The sequence below is a fragment of the Schistocerca americana genome, chromosome 4, assembly GCF_021461395.2.
Source record: "Schistocerca americana isolate TAMUIC-IGC-003095 chromosome 4, iqSchAmer2.1, whole genome shotgun sequence".
Classification (NCBI taxonomy): Eukaryota; Metazoa; Arthropoda; class Insecta; order Orthoptera; family Acrididae; genus Schistocerca; species Schistocerca americana.
In genome coordinates this window covers 258,983,191-259,006,945 of record NC_060122.1, presented here as the reverse complement: position 1 = coordinate 259,006,945, position 23,755 = coordinate 258,983,191, and the positions used below count along the sequence as shown (strand labels likewise).

Here is a 23,755-nt window from a genome sequence, read left to right as displayed (position 1 = left end):
TGCATGGTTGTTTACATCTTTGGGCGGGTTTAGTGACATCTCTGAACAGTCAAAGGGACTGTGCCTGTGACACAATATCAAATTGTTCAAATGGCTCTGAGCACTTAACATCTGAGGTCATCAGTCCCCTAGAACTTAGAACTACTTAAACCTAACTAACCTAAGGACATCACACACATCCATGCCCGAGGCAGGATTCGAACCGGCGACCGTAGCGGTCGCACGGTCCCGACTCAAGCGCCTAGAACCGCTCGGCCACAACAGCCGGCGATACAATATCCACAGTCAACGCCTGTCCTCAGGAGTCTTGGGAACCGGGTCGATGCGAAAGCTTTTTTTGATTTGTGTAGATGCCTTTGTAGGAATACTGATACTTACGGTTCCAAAAAATGACAATTCTTCAGTGTACACAATTTCTGAATAAACGTGATGGGTCAGGTTGTTTTCACGATTATTATGGCAAGAGATCGTTTCAAGATACTTAATAGAATCATTAGGTTTGATGGTAAAACTACTCTCCAGCGAAGAAAGAAGGGAGAGAAGTCGACCGGAATCCCTTATGTTTTCATTACTGTTTAAACCAGGAGTGCGTCTCGCCACTGAGGAGATGCTCAGCTCGTTTAGGGGACGTCATTGAAAGTATTTATGAAGGAGAAACCGGCCAAGTATGGCATCATTATACATATGACGCCAGACGTAGCAGACAGAGAGGTCATGAATATGGAACCTTACAGAGTTTGTTCAAGGAAGAACGAGGTTCATCAGTGGACATTACATGTGTGGCAGTGCCTGTAAAAAATGCTCGTGGAAATATTGCTGCAGACCGCTACTAAATCTTGGTGGATATGTCCGAAACGTTATACCAGGGCTACAACGTTAGTACAATAGGAATTCTCCATTTAAACAGGAAGTGTATCCCAGACATCATGACGAACGCTTCAAATTGAGAACTATATTCTTCAGTTGTCTCGTTTACAGACCCAGCAACGGGTACGCTACCAATCACTTTGGTATCCTATATAGTAAAACAAAATCTAGTAAAAACTTGCCGATGTTATCAACAACGCACCAAGATGCAGACAATGAAGGAGGAGGGAAGAGTAAAGCTCTCATAAATATACAGGGTGAGTCACCTAACGTTACCGCTGGATATATTTCGTAAATCACATCAAATACTGACGAACCGATTCCACAGACCGAAAGTGAGGAGAGGGGCTAGTGTATTTGTTTAATACAAACCATACAAAAATGCACGGAAGTATGTTTTTTAACACAAACCTACGTTTTTTTAAATGGAACCACGTTAGTTTTGTTAGCACATCTGAACATATAAACAAATAAGTAATTAGTGCCGTTTGTTGCATTGTAAAATGTGAATTACACCCGGAGATATTGTAACCTAAAGTTGACGCTTGAAACCTCCGACGTTCAGTTGCGTGTTGTAACAAACACAGGCCACGGTCGGCGAGCAGCATCTGCAGGGACATGTTTACGATGACGACCGTGTTTACGAGTGTGGCTGTAGTGCACTGTTGTGGTTTGGTCTAGCTGTCGCAGTGTCCGCATGTAGCGCTTGCTGCTATTGTTATTCTGCACTCGTCTCCGCACGCAGACCAACTGTAGTACACCGTGTTACCAGACGTCTGTGATAGTGTAGTGTTGTAGGATCTGTGACCATGGTGTATTCGAACTCTGAAAAGGCGGAGATGATACTCATCTATGGCGAGTGTCGACGAAATGCAGCTGAAGCCTGCAGGGTGTATGCAGAACGGTACCCGGGCAGAGAGCATCCAACGTGCCGCACATTGCAAAACATCTACCGCCAACTGTATGCAACAGGTATGGTCGTAGCACGCAAACGGGTCCATAACAGGCCCGCCACAGGAGAAGCGAGTGCAGTTGGTGTGTTAGCTGCTGTTGCCATGAACCCACACATGAGTACACGGGACATTGCGAGAGCCGGTGGACTGAGTCAAAGTAGTGTCATGCGCATACTGCATCGTCACCGCTTTCACCCGTTTCATGTGTCGCTACATCAGCAATTACATGGTGATGACTTTAATCATCGAGTGCAATTCTGTCAATGGGCATTAACAGAGAATGCGTTGCAGTTCTCCCTGTTTACCAATGAAGCGGGTTTCGCAAACCACGGGCCAGCGAATCTACGGAACATGCATTACTGGTCCGTGGACAATCCTCGCTGGCTCAGACAGGTAGAGCGACAACGACCGTGGACTGTAAATGTATGGTGCGGAATCACTGGCGACCACCTCATTGGTCCTCACTTCATTGCAGAGGCCCAAACAGCTGCAACATACATCGCGTTTCTACAGAATGATCTGCCAACGTTGCTCGAAAATGTCCCACTGGAAACGCGTCGACGTATGTGGTATCAGCATGATGGTGCACCTGCACATTCCGCAATTAACACTAGGCTGACCCTTGACAGGATGTTCGACGGGCGTTTCATAGGACGTGGAGGACGCATAAATTGGCCAGCCCGTTCTCCTGATCTTACACCTCTGGACTTCTTTCTGTGGGGTACGCTAAAGGAGAATGTGTACCGTGATGTGCCTACAACCCCAGAGGATATGAATCAACGTATTGTGGCTGCCTGCGACGACATTACACCAGATGTACTGCGACGTGTACGACATTCATTACGCCAGAGATTCCAGTTGTATGCAGCAAATGATGTCCACCACATTGAACATCTATTGGTCTGACATGCCGGGACACACTGTATTCCACTCCGTAATTGAAAACGGAAACCACGTGTGTACGTGTACCTGACCCCTCAGGGTAATGTACATGTGCGTCAGTGAAAAAGACCGATAAAAAGGTGTTAGCATGTGGACGTAATTTGCTGTTCCAGTCTCTTCTGTACCTAAGGTCCATCACTGTTCCCTTTGGATCCCTACGTAATTCGGTGCTCTCCGATACACACGATCGAACAGCGGAGGAGTGGTACTCAAGCGTCAACTTTAGGTTACAATATCTCCGGATGTAATTAACATTTTACAATGCAACAAACGGCACTGATTACGTATTTGTTTATATGTTCAGATGTGCTAACAAAACTAACGGGGTTCCATTTAAAAACACGTATGTTTGTGTTAAAAATCATACTTCCGTGTATTTTTTTTATGGTTTGTATTAACCAATTACACTAGCCCTTCTCCTCACGTTCGGTCTGTGGAATCGATTCGTCAGTATTTGATGTGGTTTACGAAATATATCCAGCGGTAATGTTAGGTGACTCACCCTGTATATCTTAACCCCACTAAAGGAGATCCTGATACCATTGATGAAGTTGCTCGCCTGCAGGAGGGGAACAAAGAAATGGTCTCTATCAATATTTTACTCTCTTGTCGATATTGTCTTATCAGTGCTACCACAATATGAAACCAGCAACGTCCAAGGTGGAAAGAGAATAAACACAACAACCGGAAACTTTTCCTTCTGAATGTTGGGCTGGAACCAGTGAAACCGTAGGTAGCGGAAAGAAATACCAATGTAAGAGAGCTGTCTGATCAAATCGCACAGACAATGGAAAGTATTCTACAAAGGAAAATCAAAGAAGTGACAAAATATGCAGACCAACCTACCACAGGGAAGGTCGGTGCAATGTTTCTGTAAAAGAGGCTAAAACAAAGAAGCAGAAGTGCAATAATCTACGTAAGCCAAGACAGTATTATGGAAAGTGTCATAATCATGGATGTACAATTCAGAAGGAACTGTGAAATGTTTCTGCTGCTTTGAAATGGAGGACTCAGTAGTTTGTCCGATATGTCAATACATTTCTGTTTGTTATGGTAACACGCAAGGTTTTTATTGACTCAACCTAATATTCACAACTGTTAATGACATTTATAAGTTACTTACTGCTTTAGTTGAAATACATAAACTTATTTGAAAATTAAATTTTTTATCATTAGACTATTTTAGTACAAGACGGTCAACCGCAACTCCCTCCTACTTCTCCTCCTCCACCCCCACCCCCCTTTCGGCATCCAACTTAGAAACTAAGCTTGAGCGTCCTAGGGTATACCATAACCTTCATTATTTACTTTATTTGTGTTATTCCGAATACTTATTTTTTTATCACCAATTTGACCACGCATATCCCTACATAAAGTCGTTACGTAGAGAAACCTGTGTGGTGAACGTACAGGTAAATCTGCAACATTCGTGCGATTCAGAACGGGGCACTGTACCTCTGGTGACGAACGGGACTAAGCTGTTTCTGGTAACAGTACAGTTTGTTCGTCTGCCTCGAAGTATCACTTCGAACTTCCGCCGTGCTGACAATGTCATTTTATAACAAGGAGGGTTGTCTGCACGGGAACTTGCCCACTGGATTAGCATATTCCATAGCAACATCACAGGAGGATTTAACCGTTGAGATGACGCACTATCCGTAAAACATCTACCTGATAGTGGTCTTCCGCGGTGGAGAACGCCAGGTAATGACCGCTACCTACAAACTGGCGCACAAATGTGCCTCGAGACGACGGGACCAAAACAGATCGCTGCTTTTAGAGGCATCTGGCTGTGCGGACCACGGAGAGCGTAAATGCCTGTCCATGATCAACTTCACCTCTAAGTGCCCATTACAGACAACAGTACATGCTGAACATTGTATACGACGGATGAAACTCAGATCTCACATTATATTTCCTGTCGTGCGAGAGGAAGGTGGGCAAGGGAACACTCGGATTAGCGCCTGTTAACCCGTACCAGCGGATTTTATTGTGCACCATCTGTGTGGCAACGCACGACGTAATTTGCTGGCGTCAATTTTTGTGGTACCACAGGGGACAGTGTGCACCGTCGCTTTGAATCCCATAACTTTAACGTTCAAGTAAACCTCAGACCCTTCATAGTAGACAAGTTACTAATAATCATATGGGGATGAGTAAAATGACTTTATTGTTCCCGTCGGCTTTATAATGTTGGTGGCTTTACGTGAATTGTGGATTGAAAATAAAATATGAATATATATAATGCGAGTAGAGTATTGAATGTATAAAGATGTGCGAGCAATGTTCATCTACCGCACTTATATCACGAAAATCAACAGAAAACATTCAAAGTCACAAAGTGAAGTTTCTCACGATCAGTATTGATACATCGCTAAAGTTCGTTACCGGAATAACTGTTGTGTTGGCAGAAGAGCCAACACTAGTGGAGGGCGAAATGCACGCGTTTTAGGTCACGCAGGCTAGCGTGAGGAGGGAAGGACATTACTGACGTGAGGTCTGGAACATGATAAGGAATTAGAATGCAGAAAGCGGACGTAATTAGTTTGACACTTAACTTTAATCCATTAATGATGAACGCCGCTCTAGACGGTACATGATTCACAATATTATCTGTTCAGAATACATTCATAGTTACTGAATATGGCGCCTTGCTAGTTCGTATAAAATGACGTAGCTCAAGGCTATGCTAAACTGTCGTCTCTGCAAATGAGAGGGTATGTAGACAGTGAACCATCGCTAGAAAAGTCGGCGGTCCAACTGGGGCGAGTGCTAGGAAGTCTCTCTACACTAGACCTGTCGTCTGGCGGCGCTCGGTCTGCAATCGCTGATAGTGGCGACACGAGGGTCCGACGTATACTAACGGACCGCGGCCGATTTAAAGGCTACCACCTAGCAACTGTGGTGTCTGGCGGTGACACCACAATAACCACTTTGGGAAGCGTACATAAGTCTATCAAACATGAATATCAATAGCAGAAAGAGTTGAAATTGACAGCTGCCTCTAATCTTGTAAACGAGCTTAGCCAGTCACCAAAAAGAAGGTCAAATAATCTAAGGTCAATGAATGTTAAACTCTGGAACTCCGGTTCACAAAAATTATTCCAGGTGCGCTTAAATCATTAAACCTGAAGTATATATTTCATTCATGTGCCCGCCTGACAGTATCCTCGACAGCAGCACACTCGCCAACACCGACCAAAGACGAAAGATCAGCAACAAGCAAAATTCCACAAGCCCAGCTGCACGATATATAAAAATTGTTGCGATCATTCTGTGATGTCTTAATAAACTAAAAACACAATATTACACAGGTTATTAAAATTCATTAAACATGCCGAAGTCTGGTGTTACAACGTGACAAAAAATAAAATTATAAATGCGTATTCTGGTTACTCATGCACTAGGAGTATTGGGTGAGTATCCGGGAAACGCATGCCGTCCTCATACTATGTGTTCCATCGAAAGTTTATAGCATTGACGCATTTGTATATCAACTTCTAATAAGCTCATCCGTATTTATACACATGATTGATACATACAAATGGGGTGGGCAGCAATCTACTGTTTTTTGTTGATGATGCCGTGGTATACGGTAGAGTGACGGAGTGGAATGGCTATGGGAGGGCACAAGATGGCTTCGACAAAATTTCTATTTTACATGATGAATGGCAGCAAACTCTAGATGTAGGAAAATGGAAGTTAATGTGCATGAGTAGCAGAAACAAACTCATAATGCTAGGATATGGCTTTAGTATTATCCTGCTCCAACAGTCATGTCGTTTACAGCGATAAGAAATGCAACGAACATGTGAGAATTGCGGTAGGAAAGGCGAATGGTCGACTTCGGTGTATTGGGAGAATTCTTGGAAAGTGTGGCTCATCTGTAAAGAAAACTGCATATAGGACGCTCAGGCAACCTATTCTTGATTACTTTTCGAGTGTTTGACATCTGTACCATGTCAGATTAAACGGAGACATCGAAGAAGCTCAGGGACGGGCGGCGAGATTTGCTGTTATTTGTAGTTTCGAGCAAGTCGCAATCGTTGTCGAGATTGTTCGCCAACTCAAATAGGAATCCCTGGAGCGAAGACGATATTCTTTTCGAGAAACACTATTGAGAAAATTTAGAGGACCGACGTTTGACGCTAACTGCAGAACGATACTGTTGCCTCCAACGTACATTGCGTGTAAGGACCACGAACATAACAAAGGAGAAATAAGGCATATAGACAATACTTTATACCTCGTTGTATTTGTGAGTTTAACAGGAAAGGAAATGACTAGTCACGTTAAGGAGTACCACCCTCCGCGGGCCGTAAGGTGGATTGCAGAATATCGATGTAGATGTAGAATTCACAAGTAGCTTGTGACTGCGTTTGGCGATGTCATCTGCTTTCATCTCCAATTTAATTTTTCTGATGTACTGTATGGTCAGAATACTCCAACGGCTTAGTAATTTTATAGTGTATCATAATCAGCTATAACAGTAATAACTGTACTGAAGTTGTAAAGAGTTAGTCTTGAAACGTCTTCTTAGAAAAATTTATGAAAGACTGTGCTGGTAAACCCCTTACGTTATTTGCTTTTCAAACAGCTGACTAAACCTGAATGTACTCAGACATTATTCTCTTTGCTTATTCTGATCAACACTAAACTGACACACAATATTTTTAGCGCAACGCAATCTGACTTTCAAAAATCCCTACAAAAGAATGACCCTGACTAACAATAACCTATACCTTTCATGAATCACTTACCTCACTAAAAACTTCGTTACTCGAAATGATGCAATACAGCGAGCGCCAATACTGCTAGCTAAATAAGAGATTCTAACTACTGATGTCACTAACTACTGATAGGCATAATTAGCAAATGAAAGATTTTGATAGAAAACAAACAATGTATTTACCTTATTAGTGTTCAAAAGTCATAATATATATATCAGTTCATGACATCCAGTCTTACAAATGTACTGTCTCTGGCGGACACACGTCCATATCATCCGCTCTCAAAGCTCCGGCATCTCACTTCCCACATCCACCACTGCTGCCGGCTAACCTCCAACTGCGCAACGCTACGCGCTGTTAACATCCAACTGCCCAACACTACAATGACGAATATTCCAACAATGCCAATCAGCCACAGACTGCACACAGCACAGCCAGTGATTTTCATACAGAGCGCTAGGTGATGTTACCAACATAAAAACCTAAACAGCCTACTTACAGTCTCATTGCTCGAGGATTGGCAGTATCATCTGAACCACTTTATACACAGTACGCCACGAAGAATACAAGCATGTTGTACTGCAGTGGTTGGAGCTATACCAATTGAACGTTACGCATTAGCAGATTTAAATTTCCTAGAGACTACCTTTGTTAGTATTGTCTTTCTATTCACAGTTGAATTAATTTTATTAAGTTTAACAGGAATTTACTTTTTTTCCTTACTCTCATTGAACCTGAACCCTTATACACTGGCCAGTATACATTTGTTGCAAAACTTCTTAAGAAATTTATATGCCAACTGAGAATTTAATAATTTATTTCATTTTCTGATCACACAGATGGTGTCATGCTGTTTCTACTTATAACCAAACCATCGTTAGATTATTTAAATATGTCAACTGAACGATCCAAGGGAGATGCTCACAATACCTCAGATTGTGAAAGAATCTCGGTTGACAAATTGCTGTTTAACTTTTTCAGATAACTGGTAATGATTTGTTAATAAGCCGAAACCGCTAACAACATCACTTGTGTGAACTGAGGCTGAAATACATGAGTGGAAAATTCCCCTAAAGCAGTAAGACTAGTCTCCTCTTTTACGGCGCCTTGTCTACCGCTGATGTTGAGCTAGTCATCGTTATTCCATTTCCTAGTTCCTCATAGAAATCTCATTCCATTCACGGAAGCATTGTGTGACTGTAAGTCTGATTTTATCCTTACTGTATTTGCTGAGGGTTAACATTTGAACCTCAAAACTAATCATATACCCCAATTATTTTAAAAAAATGAACAAGAGTCCTCGGAAGATTCGTTGTTGGTATCTCTACTGCTTGCGAAGTGAACTTTATGACCGCGCGGGATTAGCCGAGCGGTCTCAGGCGCTGTAGTCATGGACTGTCCTGCTGGGGACGGCGGAGGTTCGAGTCCTACCTCGGGCAAGGGTGTGTGTGTTTGTCCTTAGGATAATTTAGGTTAAGTACTGTGTAAGCTTAGGAACTGATGACCTTAGCAGTTAAGTCCCATAAGATTTCACACACGTTTGAACTTTTTTTTTTAATTTTATGAACTTACCTGTCTCACTGTCCTACAATATAATCCAGCCTGTGACGAATTTATTTGCGATTTATAATATACAGAAAGACCATAATTAAAGTTCCAGTGGCCAAAAGCTTTAAACCGTATACATCAATATTGTGAAATGATCAGTGACAAAGAGCAATCAAAGGAAATGGAAATTTCACTGCAAGGTTCAGTATACCTCTTTAACGCCAACAAGTGTAATAACAATGAGCTCGATTGGAGAGTTAGTCGGTTTGCCATACCTGTCTATAAGCTATGTAAGGAGCTTTGCATTACCAAGTAACGCTTGCTCGAAATATTCCATGAAACATGATAAACAATTAAACAAATAAAATCGAAATAAGAGAAAAATCTGGATTAAAATATGAAATTAAAAACTGATGAAAAATCAATTACAAGCGGATATAATAAAATGAAATTTGCATTCATGTATGTGAGATGCCTGTACAATACAAGATTTTTCAGTATGTGAAACTGTGGCATTATAATACATTTGTGAAACTCTATGTGTCAGAAGCATTACTTTTAGTTGGAAGCAAAACGGAATTATATGATTTGGAAAAGAAAGGAAGAAGAATCTTGCGAGAAACATTGTGTCTAATCAAAAACGACGATGGAAAATGAGTTCTAACACCAAATATACCCACTGTGTCCCAAAATGGCAGATTGAATTAGGAATGAAGGAAGGCAGATTGACAACGAAGATCCACACATTCGACCAAACCAGAAAAAACAGATAAAGAAAATGAGTGGGGTGGCAAGACAAAAAGGACTTATAACAATTGTAAATTTAACAGGCGACCCTACTTAAAGGAGACAAATTCAAAATATAAAACAAGAAATTCAGGAAATTAAACAGAAAAGCGGAGTGAAATTGTCAAATGAAGGAGAAATAGCTTATTCTGATAAAATGAGAGTGTTTTGGGGAAATAAGAAGAAGAATGAAAAGTTATCTTGAGGCAGTCTTTAGTTGACACTAATGAAATAAAATATAAATAATCAAAAAGAAGTAAGAAACTAAGACATCAGACAGGAATTCAGAAATAAGAAAAAATGGAAGAATAAAATCGCAGTTGATGTGAGCAGTTCATAAACGGACGACTAAAGACCTGCAGAAAAGGCCCCGCGCAACAACCCGACTAGTCGTTGAGATCCTGGACGCCCGTGGATGAGAAGCAACGATGGGGCATTTGAAGGGAACGGACTGCATGGTCCACCAAGATGATAAAGATGACGTTAATGATGAGATATTCAGCTCTGAACGAGTACTCGACCACACAATACGGTGACGGAACAGGAATTTTGAACCCATAATCACAGTGACGGTCCAGTTTCATTTAGAATGTTGATTCCTGGCTTGCATAGTCGGCTGAAATGTCTCACATCAGTCACTTGTTGCGTAAGGATGATCACAACTTATCCACCACTTCTACAGTAATCGCTTCCATCTTTCTCAGACAGGTAGATACACGAGGAACACATCCATACCCTACTTGATCCCCTGCCATAAGACGTGCAGGGGGTACTTCTCATACATATCCGTCTATATCTTCACCCCGCATACCACCATACGGAATTTGATGCACAATACGTCGGATACCACTGTCTCTTTCTCTTCCCCCCCCCCCCCCCCCCACGGCCCCCTTTCCCCGCTCCTGTCACACATGGTACACAGAAGAACAGCTGTGCGCAAAGTTTCAAGAGAGTTCCAGTATCTAATTTCAGCATCTTGGTCTTTTGGTGACCTGTATGTATTACTAAGCAATATACTCATTGACCCCTCTAGTAACGAACGCTCTCGGAGCATTAATAGCAAACAGCGCCGTGATGCACGACGCCTCTCTTGTAGCGTGTAACAATGGAGTTGGCAGAGTATCTCCGCGACGCCTTCGCTCTTACTAAGCGAACCCGTCGCGAAAGTCTATCCTATCTGGGAAGGGTAGCATATTCAGGAGCAATGCTCAAGTGTCGGTCGATTGAGGATTTTGAAAGCAACATCCTTCTGGAATGGGAAACGTTCCTGAAGATGTTTTCATTGAATCTCAGTCTGGTTTCTACCTTCCCCACTACCAGTGTTTTTGATCATTCCACTTTAAATTGCTCCGTATGCATACTCCAATGTATTTAATGAAACTGCTTCCACGGCAGCGGTGTAATGAACCAGTAACGTGTCTTTTCACTTATTTGAGTGTTGCGTTTGTTTCTGCTGAGCGTCCCGTCCAATTCCTGCATTTCTAGCGTTGTGCCTTGTCTGTAGATAACGGCATCATCCACTAACTGTATCATGGAGCTTCTGATGCTATTCTGTAAGTCTTTAGTGGTCCTATAACAGTACTGTCTGAGTAACACTCCCTTTGGCATGAGCACAACGATAATTTTGCGTGTGAAATATTCTCTAGTTTACTAGGAACTGTTCAGACCAACCACAAAACTGAATTGGCGTACCGTACGCACGAATTTTATCCACCATACGAATTGTCTGTAAGGCTTTCCGCAAGTCAAGGAACACGGCATCAATCGGGGCGATGCAATCTACTGACATCTTGATCTCGTGGAGAAACAAATCGAGCAGCGTTTCGAATAAATATCGTTTAACGAATTTACATGGTGTTTCACAATCCGAGTTACAGGCTTCTAGAGGCTATAGACGCGATATAGTTGATAACATTTGATCAGGAACCCATGCCCGGAAATGCACGGTTTGGATGTAAAGGAAGTCGGAAGATCGGATCACTTACAAATCTCCCGCTTATAGTAGTACATAACGCAGACAGTGAGTTCTGACATATATACCCTAACGGAGCCCGTGGCACGCACTACGTTACGAGTACTTTTCGTCGGGTTCCCTTTTACGTGACGCACGGTATCCTCTTCAAAGTCGAGATTGCAACGCGTCTTTGCGGCACCAGAGTCAACCATTCTCGTATTTACGAACGTGCCAGTTTCTCGCAGCCGTTGTTGCAGTAGGACTAAATTTGTGGCTGCTGGACTCAGGCGATTTGAAAAAGTTCTCCATACTTGCTTTACGCGTCGCTGCCGTTTCATACGAACCGTGAAGTGGGATATTCGAAAGTGATCCGATCTTCAAACTTATTTTATATCGGAAAGGAATACTTACGGACATGCGTTCCTTATCAAAATTTCATCTACTAAGTCCCCTCTGCTACCCCTATAAGCCTATAATAGGAATTCTAAAACATCCTGTATATGTATTTTTGTAGTCAACGTAATCATTATTTTGTAGAATGTGACGTACCTGATGTCTTGTGTTATATCTAGTTCTGTCACAACTATCGATTTCAGGATTTTAGGGACAGCGAAACAACTAATCTTAGCACCAGCTTGATCTTTTATCTGCATTTCACAGAATATTAATTGAATTTTTGTCGGCTAGCATTTGATTATCGACAAACGCATCCTGTGCGAAGAATCTGTGATGGAAACTACCATATCCTTGGGTGCACGTGTATTTTTGTGTCTATCAGCCATGTTTAATTTTCGTTTCAATGGACATTCTCGTAGGATACGGGATTATGTATCTGGGACATCACGATCACAATTACACTTCGTCTCTGCGAAATACAACGAATGTAATTTAAACGTCGACTAAACACAGATAAGCAATGCAGAAGGCTTCCTGATGCCTCGTAAAACTTTAAATACGGTGTCCTGTAATTAAACTGGAGGATCTGAATAGCAAGTTATCCGAAGAAAGTAGATTTCATCGCCTACAGTGTTTTCCATTTTCCTTTTTACTAATTCAGCTTTTCTCCTCATCTGAGATTCACACCATCGATGTACTACACTTACTACGTTTTCTCCTTCAGCTGAAGGTACACGCGCTGCGTCCGTCAAACGTCACGTCGTGCGTGGCGCTGCTCTGACGCCGGAAGACTACTTTTCCAGCCTCGTGGACCAGTTCGATGATGCTGTCCGCAGTCTGGGCTTCAACAACCTAGCCATTCACGACTTCATCCTAGAGCTTAAGTGAGTCGCTGCTTCCAGTCGAGATTATTACTGTATTAGAAATAAATAGTATTATTAAGACTGTAATTTAAAATAATTTTGGAATTTGTGAAGTGCTTTCCTTGATGACTGTGGTAGCCTCCTCCACATTAGTCATTTTAAGAGATATTAAACATGGGATAGACGCGACTCGTTTTCAAATCGAGAAAATCTCTCTGCTGTGTTTTTTTTTCGAAATGTATTATAGAGACAAAAGCAGTACTAAAATTCTTGACCGTCTCACATTTGGCTAATTGGGAATATCGAAATATGACAGTAAAAATCTGTATAGCGCAGGTTTTTTGCGACATCAGAGGTAATGACTGCAATTGCACCAACAATTGCCTGTATGCGGGTAGGACTCCCACACTGAGGGCTCCGTAAAAATGTAATTACGTATATAGACAGTTTACCCACTTCGGGAATCGAGGATCAAGTCGGATAACAAATGAAAATAAAAATATTTTTTTCGTGTGCTAAAACTACAAATTAACGATCTCGGATCTTTTCCTTTACTTGTACTATGAAAATTTGCTTCTTGCCAAATTTCATATATATGGGTATAGGTTTTGATAGGTTACCTTTTGAGTAGCGAAATTTGTGACATAAATGGTTGTATCTTCTGTCTGCATTGACAAAAAAGTTAAGAACTTTTCAAGACCGAGGGACCATTGACCACAGTACTTAACATCAGTTTCAATTTGATACGCCAAACTGTTTCAAAGGGAAAGGTCCTTAACGGATGGACAGACTGACAGATGTAAAAAAATATGTAAATCATAAAGTTACAATTATCGGATTTTTTCGTTTAGTTGCGCCGTGTAACCAATTTCTTGCTTGTGGGTCAACTGGAAGTACCCTATTGGTTTTGATGAGTGAGTTTTCAAGTATCGAAATATGTTACATGAGTGCCCGTATATTTTGACTGAATTGACTTAGAAGCTTAAACTTTATGCACCCCGAAGGGATAATAGACGTTAATATGTGACATAAACCTGGACTTGATAGTCTACTGATTCCTGAGGGAAACGGATCTCAACAGACTGACTGACTGACTCCTATAGGAGTTACGATTTTACAGACTGAGGCAGGGAATCCTTAAAAAGGCGGATCTCAGCCTTAGCCCTGGGATACGTTCTGTCAGCTTTTCCTGTTAATTAACTGGCATTCACTCTGAGTTTCTCGCAGGCACGAAAAAGCTACTGTCAGTTTATGGAAAATTGAGAATTTTTCATAGTACGTAAATCAGAGGAGATACCGAATAGAAATACTAAATAATAAATTTATAGTGCAACCAAACTAAAGGAAGGGTTCAATTGATAGGAAAGATCTCGAGGCATCAAGAAAACCTCAGTTTAATAATGATGGTTATTGTGGTGGGTAAAAATTGTAGCGGGAGATCAAGTGTTGAATACAGTAAGTGGGTTGAAATGAATACACGAGGTTGCAGTATTTATATAGAGAATAAGGTGCTTGCACAGGACAGGCTGGTGCGAGACCTTCATCAAACCAGTCTACCAGTACAACTAAGTAATTAGACACGCAATTAATAGCACCAACAAACCCTTCTCGATTCGGTGCACAGAAATAAATAGCGAATAATACAGACTTATTATTCTTCACTTATTGTATCAATTTTTCTCTATTTTGAGTCAGAATGTATTACTGCAGTTAGCTACGGTGTAATTTCGTGTTGAGCATTAATATTATTGTTGTGCAGAGTGCGCAGGTATGCCTTATGATCATCTCGAAGGATTTGTTATCTTATTAGTGGAAATGAATTATCGAAACTTCATCCTGGAGCTGTAGGGATTTAACCAAGGTGTCATCGCATTCAGTGCTTTCCCTGGGGACTGAAAGGTATACGAATGGTGATAATATAATCAACAGATTTACAGTGCTGAGATTCTGCACGCACCCCTCGATGTGTATTTCAGTACATTAATCTGTCTATATTCTAGATTTCGTAGATAATATGCACAGCTAAAGTTTCAAAGTGATCAGTTTGTGCATATTTACGTTTCTCGCATCGATGAAAGAGATAAATCTTTCCGTAAAAGTGTTTCGCTTAGCATAACATGAGCAAGGTTTCTACAATTATGAATTTTAACTCTACTTTGGCAGATTCATACGTGGCAGCTTACACACATTAGGACTGGTATCACAATTTTGACAGTGGCGTCATTCATGTTATAGGTGCATAAGCTAAACTGAGTGTGGAAGCAACATACATTACCATGTCTGCTTGACAACTATTCTTAATCCAAATAAGCGTAACACAGAGACAGAGGCACCAACGAGCCAAAACAGTATGACCAACTATTTAATAGCTGGTTTGTCCGCCTTTGAAACGAAATACAGCACTCATTCTGCTTATCAGGGATACGACAGCCTGTTAATAGCTTTGTGGCGGTATGAACGTCATGTACAGTTCACTTAATTCTCGTAAATAACGAGCCGCTGATTTGCTTACGCGGAGATGGCACCAGACAGCGACCAAGATAGGTTTCAAAGACTTTGCATAAGGCGAATTTGGTCGCCCAGACATGAACGTGTGTTCACCATAATGTTCCTCGAACTACTGTAGTACGGTTTTGACTCAGAGACACGGACAGGTGTACTGCTGAAAGATGACATCTCCGTCGGGGAAGACAGGAAGCACGAAGGGATGCAGGTGGTTCGTAGCTGTCAGCGCGTCTTCGGTTACTACCACAGGTCCCATGCAAACGCAGGAGAAAGTCTGCCTTAACGAAATACTACGACCACCAGCCTGGATCCGTGACGTGCTGCACATTTCAAGCCACCGTTCATCTCGATTACGGCGTTTGTGGAGACGATCATCGACCTAGTGCAGGAAAATGGGATTCACCCAAAGAGCAGACACGTTCCCATTGATCGACGGTCAAATCCAGGTGGCACCGTGCGTACTGCAATCGCAATTAACGATGTCGTTGGGTCAACATTGGACATGTACAGCCATGCTCAAAAAAATCCGAACGACCTGAATTGCGTTTCGCCTGATTCGCGTGCAACCCACATAACGCAGCTGTCTAGCAGGTCCTCTAATCTCCCCTTGGTACAGTCGTTTGACGATTTAAAATGGTCGGTCTCACCGGATTAGGGAAGGACGGGGAAGGAAGTCGGCCGTGCCCTTTGAAAGGACCCATTCCGGCAGTTGCCTGGAGCGATTTGGGGAAATCACGGAAAACCTAAATCAGGATGGCCGGAAGCGGGATTGAACAGTCGTCCCCGCGAATGCGAGTAAAGTGTCTAACCACTGCGCCACCCCGCTCGGTCGTCACAAGGAAACACTGCTCTGTATCGCAGTAACTCAAGAAGTAAAGTAATACCACGACAGTAGAAATATCAGGGAACACCTTATCACAGATAAGACTGTCCTTAAGGCTTGTAAGCTCACATTTAATGCAATAAATGACATACCTGAAATGTTACCACTCTCATTATTACGTCGGATAGGTAATGCACGTAGTAAGTTCGTCGTATTGTGTTCACGGTTTCCTATTCAAAGTAACATACCGTACTTCTTATTTAACACAAAATGACATTAAAAACTTAAATTATTCAAGAGCAGCTAGTTGAGAATATGTATGAACTTCAAATGATACGACGAACCGTCTCGTTCTGCATAAGGATTCAAACCCAGGTCATGCAGAGAGTCATATAGCTCGATTTTAGACAGTAGCAGTTAGCAAATATCAACTTTAAATTACATAATGTGAACATTTTTAACGGACGCGAATTCCTATCCAGCATCTATTGTCCCTGTTGACGAACTATGAGAGAGGTTAAATATTGCTTCTTCACAAGTAACTTACTTGAAATGCCGTGAGGTAAAGCTTTCTGTTGGACAGGGATTCGAACCCAGAACCTAATCGCATTGTTATGGAAGCACAATAAACTGTGACATATCGGATTTTCTCGAAAGTAGCTAGATTTTTTAACGGAAATGACGAGACGAAACATTCATTTTTTCCTTCCCCGGTCTCCAACCTGGCATTTATCGCTGTTATATTCTACAGAAAACAAACGTTAAATATGGGTTTGTTACACCAGCAGCGACATGTGAGCATGTTTGAACTAGAAATAATATGACGAAGAGTTCAGTGCTGACTGGGAATCGAACCCCACACATATCATTGTTGACTGCACACAAAGAGACGTCAGCTACCGACTTTTTCTCCACCAGCAGCTCAAAATAACATCCTTGAACTTACAGTGATCTTGCAAATAGTTGTATGTCTCTCTGGGAGTCAAAAACCTCAGATATCGTTAGTGTTGACAACGAATGAAAATGCATAAAAAAATCAAAATTATTATCCACCAGCAGATAGGTGTTCTCATGCTAGAGCTTGATAATTCACAATGAAAACCTTAGTGCCGGGCCAGGGTTCAAACCCATTCACGCGCAATATGTGGAGATGTTGAGGAATCTGCAATTTTGAACAAACAACAAATTGTAGTCGAGCTGTACTGTCACGAAGAGATCAAATTCCGCATTAAGGGCGGTCTGAGTTGCATTCCCAGTTCAGAACCAATTTCATCGGCATACAGAAGCTCAAATAAAATATGTAATAAGTGTCCTTTGACGCTACATAGCGTTTATTTCGTCACTAGAAATATATGACTAGTTTAAGAAAGGATACTGGTGATAGATTTTTTACATGTCGCCACTCCAGACTTTATTGTTGCTCAACCTAACGTCTACTTGGTAGAGAAGGAATGTCACGTTTAATGTGATTTTCAGACCACAACGCCGTTATACCTTCTTCACTTGGCGTTGCTAGAAGCGAATAGAATCGGTCTCTCCCTATCAAAGAGCACCGTCAGAAGTTGGAATCGATCCTAAACCGTCGATAGAGGAACCTATCAGCAATTCAACAGACCTATGGAAAAGCGTCTGTTATGGTTCTCGGTTCCAGTCTTGCTGACTATAACGTTTTAATCCCTTCTGTGAAAGAGCTACAAGCAGTCTGATCAAACATCGATAAACAAATCGCAAGAAAATACTTTCATCTCATTGTGCAATGGTGAAAAACTTATAATGCTGCACAACAGGTAACGCCTCTTTCCGCTGCTGACAAGCAAATTTTGGGTTTCTAGGAATACATAACTTTATTTATGAAATGCCACATTTGCTTACCTGTTGAGTATGACACAGCACACCAATTAAACACAAACCTAGTCTTAATCTAAGTGAGTAGTATTTTACTAATTCGTGCCGATTGAGGCACGCTTGTGTACAGATAATCAATTTTATTAAAACAGACTTTCGTTGTAAGGTTATCGTGGCTAGTTTTATTTCATTTCTTATAATACAGTGCACATTTTTCGTAAGGTTTCTTTTACTGTTGTTAAAACAGTGCTAAACATGAGAGAGAAATTAATCATCAACGATATATGAGAATTCTCTGATGTTATCTATAACAGTTTGACAATGCACATGCATGTAGAAAACTTGTTCTGAGTTAAAGGTGTCAAAAAAGGTTTGTAGAAGAATAAAATTCCACTACCAGACGACAGCTAATGTAGAAAATAATTTTCTGACTATTTTGGCACGATTCCCTCTCCCCATACATAATGCAAAAGCTTCGAGATGCATTTGCTGCCTGGCGTCCTATTAAACTTGAAAAGAACAAAATGTCGCAGAAGTTAGCCCTTTTTCCACATGCGACTATTTTGGTTTGAGAAGTGAAGGGAATTATGTTCAAAGTTCCAATAAATTGTTAACTTCAGTGGTCAGCAGAATTGCGTTTTTAAAAATGTAGCAGCAAACGCGATTGAACTCACGACGTCTTATCTACAGCGTGCGACGCTTACCGTTATGCTACTAGCTGTCACGAAGGTACAGCAGCTCAAGAAGTCAACATTTCCTCCAGAACTTCCACGTTCCACAGTGCTGTGAGATAATGCATATGGCCGGATCTAGACTTCTGAGAGACAGACAGTTACAGCTTTTCTTTTGCACTGCACAACGGTTTCAGCAAACAGAAAGCGCAATAGAGTAGCTCAAATGGAAAGGAACAGTTTCTGTTTAAATTTACGTTATTTTATTTCGGTGATTACAAAATAGAGTCGAATGTATGCACTGGATAGCCGAGGCAGCTAGTTCATGGCGATTCGATCAACCAAGTAAATGAATGTACTGAACATGCTGCAAACCCCTACACTCATCGAGTGTGCTGCATCTGCGTTGTGATAGAAATATGAATCACAGACAAGAGGGTTTGATGGCCTGTTGGATTGCTGATAGGTTCCTCTACTGACGGTGTGGGTTCGATTCCAACTTCTGACAATGCTTTTTAATAGGGAGAAATCAATTCTATTCGTTTTCTAGCTACCCAAAGTGAAGAAGGTGTAATGGCATTGTGGTCTGAAATTCACATTAAACATGATATTTCTTCTCTACCAAATAGACGTTAGGTTGAACCAAAATAAAGTCAGGAGTGGCGACATGTAAAAACTTTATCACCAGTATCCTTTCTTATACTAGTTATTTATTTCTAGTGACGAAATAAACGCTATATAGGGTCAATGGACACTTATTCCATCTTTTATTTGAGCTTCTTTATGCCGATGAAATTGGTTCTGAACTGGGAATGCAACTCAGACCGCCCTTAATGCGGAATTTGATCCCTTCGTGACAATACAGCTCGACTACAATTTGTTGTTTGTTCAAAATTGCAGATTCCTCAACATCTCCACATATTGCGCGTGAATGGGTTTGAACCCTGGACCGGCACTAAGGTTTTCATTGTAAATTATCAAGCTCTAGCATGAAAACACCTATCTGCTGGTGGATAATAATTTTGATTTTTTAAGCATTTTCATTCGTTGTCAACACTAACGATATCTGACTTTTTTGACTCCCAGTGACCCATATAACTTTATGCAAGATCACTGTAAGTTCAAGGATGTTATTTTGAGCTGCTGGTGGAGAAAAAGTCGGTAGCTGACGTCTCTTTGTGTGTAGTCAACAATGATATGTGTGGGGTTCGATTCCCAGTCAGCACTGAACTCTTCGTCATATTATTTCTAGTTCAAACATGCTCACATGTCACTGCTGGTGTAACAAACCCAAATTTTACGTTTGTTTTCTGTATAATACAACAGCGATAGATGCCGGGTTGGAATTCTGGAAAGGAGAAAAAAAATGAATGTTTCGTCTCGTCATTTCAGTTAAAACATCTAGCTACTTTCGAGAAAATCCAATATGTCACAGTTGATTGTGCTTCGATAAAAATTCGATTAGGAGCTGGGTTCGAATCCCTGTCCAACAGAAAGCTTTACCTCACGGCATTTCAAGTAAGTTACTTGTGAAGAAGCAATATTTAACATCTCTCGTAGTTCGTTAACAGGGACAATAGATGCTGGGGACGAATTCGCGTCCGTTAAAAATGTTCACATTATGTAATTTAAAGTTGATATTTGCTAACTGCTACTGTCTAAAATCGAGATATATCACTCTCTGTAGGCCTAGTCAGGAATGACTGTTAGTTTCTGTCAGTCACGATATCTTAGTCTGCTTGACCTGGGCTTGAATCCATATGCAGAACGGGACGGTTCGCCGTGTCAATTGAAGTTCATACATATTCTCAACTAGCTGTTCGTTAATAATTTAAATTTTTAATGTCAATTTGAGTCAAATAACAAGTACGGTATGTTACTTTGAAGAGGAAATCATGAATACGACGAACTTACTACGTGCATTAGCTATCTGACGTAATAATGAGAGCGGTAACATTTCAGGTATGTCATTTATTGTAATGAATGTGAGCTTACAAGCCTTAAGGACAGTCTTATCTGTGATAAGGTGTGCCCTGATATTTCTACTATCGTGGTACTACTTTACATCTTAAGTTATTGCGATACAGAGCAGTGGTTTCTAGTGGTGACTTGGAACCATTTTCAATAGTAAAACGACTGTACCAAGGAGCGATTATCGCTTCCCACGCCCGGGTTCCCGGGTTCGATTGCCGGCGGGTCAGGGATTTTCTCTGCCTCGTGATGGCTGGGTGTTGTGTGATGTCCTTAGGTTAGTTAGGTTTAAGTAGTTCTGAGTTCTAGGGGACTGATGACCATAGATGTTAAGTCCCATAGTGCTCAGAGCCATTTGAACCATTTGAACCAAGGAGCGATTAGATAATCTGCTAGACAGCTGCTTTATGTGGGTTGCATGCGAATGAGGCGAAATGCAATTCAGGTCGTTCGGATACTTTTGAGCTCGACTGTACATGTGGTCTGCTTCGCAGATCCATTTTTAACAATGTACGATCAACGATGTGCTCCGAAACACTTTTGCGGGCACCAGAATTGTGCTCTTTCGGCTTGGGTGCCACAGATAACCATGTTTCCTACTTTACAGAGCGGGTAAGCCTCCGAACACCCATTCTGTGAAGAGTCGTTGACGTCCAACCATTTAGCGCCTAGTGGTAGTTTCACTGTCATACCTCTTTCTGTAGATACTCAAGGTACCAGGACGTGAACATTCGATAATCTTCGCCGTTTTCGAGATATTCGTTCAAAGACTCTACGTAATGATAATCTGCCCTCTTTCAAAGTCATTTATCTCAATGGATTTCCTCATTTGTTACCGCGTCCCGTGCCCACAACGGCTCAAGGCGGCAGTCTACGTTACAGTGTGCAGTGGTCATAATGCTTTGAGTCGTCTGCATAGGTGATACCAATAATCCGTTTGAAAGCAGCGTGTGGAAAAAGTCATTACTCAAGTGCTACCTTCGCCTAGAACACGCTTCTAAGGCTCATGATCAAGAAAAAACCTGCGTGTCGGTTTCGATCCAGCTACTGCACGAATCTGCGGCAATGGCGGCCGAAGACTTCTGGCGTAAGAAGTCATCTTCGTTCTGCCAGCAGCCTTGGCAAAGAGGTTGGAAGAGTGGACACAGTTTTAGCAGACCCTTTTGCCCGTAAGTAGGAAAACTAACCCTTAATGGCAAAAGAATCAGCAACTATCAAAGGATTGAGAATACGGCAGACCATAGAGACCACTGCATTAAATACACATTATGTGTATCACTAGTACATGGTCACTCCAAAGAAGAAAAAGCTTCGTCTCCCATTCGGGTCTCCTAGATAGACCTACAAAGGGGCGAGGCATCCGTACGAAAACGGTTAACTAACTGAAGAAAGGAGATCATTCTACGAGAAGCCTGAACGGGGTAGTGAAGCAAAAAAATCTGAAAAGGGAAATGCAAAGACTACATTTACAGTGGGAGTCAGTGAAGTGATATAGAATTAAGATGAGGATGACTCGTCTAACGAATAGAGATTACTATCAGCAGCAGCATAAACTGTTATAACGGGAGTAGGGTTCGTTATTAATAGGATAATAGGGCAGACAGTGAATTACTGGAAACAGTTCAATGACAGGATTATTCTCATTAGGGTTGATAGCAAACCAACGGCAACGCGTGTTAGACAAGGGAAGATTTCAGCTGGATTACATCATGATCAGACAGATGTTCCGAAATCAAATATTGGATTGTAAGGCATACCGTAACTCAGACCCACCTTTGGTAATGCTGAAGAGTAAGCTGTGGTTAAAGAGAATCGTAACGAAGAATCAATGTGCAAAGAAGTGGAGTCCGAACTTCTGAGGAATTATAAGGTGCATTTCAGTATCTCTGAGGCTGTAGCTATTGCGATAGTGAATACTACAGTAGGCAGTTCAGTTGAAGGACAGTAGGAACACAACGAATAACTCAATTGATCGACGAAAGAAAGGAGAAAAAGGCAACGAAAGGAATACAGCAACATACATAAATTGGGTACGAAATAAACACTAAGTGCAGGGATACCAAGGCGAAATGGCTGTAGGAAAAGCGTGAAGAATCGAAACACAAATGGTTGCCGAAAGGATAATATCAGGTTACAAAAATGTAATACACCCTTCGGTGAAATTAGGAGCAAAGGTGTCGGCAGTAAAACTGTTAAACATAGAATGCGGAAAGATATAAAACATACACTGAAGGCCTTTACGAAGTAGGGGAACTGTCCGATGACGTTTTAGAATATGAATTGGGAGTCAGTTTGGATGACGTAGGGGATGCAGTATTAGTGTCAGAGTGTGATAGATCGTTGGAAGACTTGCATTCAAATGAGGTAGAAGGCATAAGTAATATTCCTTCGTAATTCTGATGGCCGCTAGGGAAAATCGCAACCAAACAACAGTTCAAGCTAGAATCTATGTGACTGCAGTCAAGCCATCAGACTTTCACAAAATATAATCCACGCAATTTAGAGGATAACAAGGGCAGAGGAGTGGGAGAACTGACAAGGAGTGGGAGAACTGACAAGAATAGATGTTTGAAAAAGAAGTTTGAGGACCTGTTACATCACGACAAGTTAGGCTTTCGGGTAGGTAAGAGCACAGAGGTACAGTTTTGATATTGCACTTGATACTGGAATCATGATAAAAATAGGCACCTTTATAGGACCTGTTCACGTACAAACGATTTTTGATAGTGTAAAAAGGCGCAAGACGTTCGACGTTCTCAGAAAAATTACCATAAGCTACGGCGAAAGACAAGTACTATAAAGGACATATAAGAACCAGGAAGGAAGTGTAAGGATGGAACACGATTCGAACGAAAGTAATGAAAAGCAGCAGGAAATAAATTAGAGAGAAATCTAACATCA

The 23,755-nt window shown here is 41.5% G+C and overlaps 1 protein-coding gene across 1 annotated transcript in view; it reads left to right on the top strand.

Annotated features, from left to right (window-relative positions):
• LOC124612301 overlaps positions 1 to 23,755 on the top strand; it is a 114,507-nt gene that overhangs the window by 18,019 nt on the left and 72,733 nt on the right. Inside the window, exon 2 of the mRNA XM_047140414.1 lies at positions 12,901 to 13,060. Coding sequence (XP_046996370.1) covers positions 12,901 to 13,060 — 160 coding nt within the window. The remainder of the gene's footprint in view (positions 1 to 12,900; positions 13,061 to 23,755) is intronic.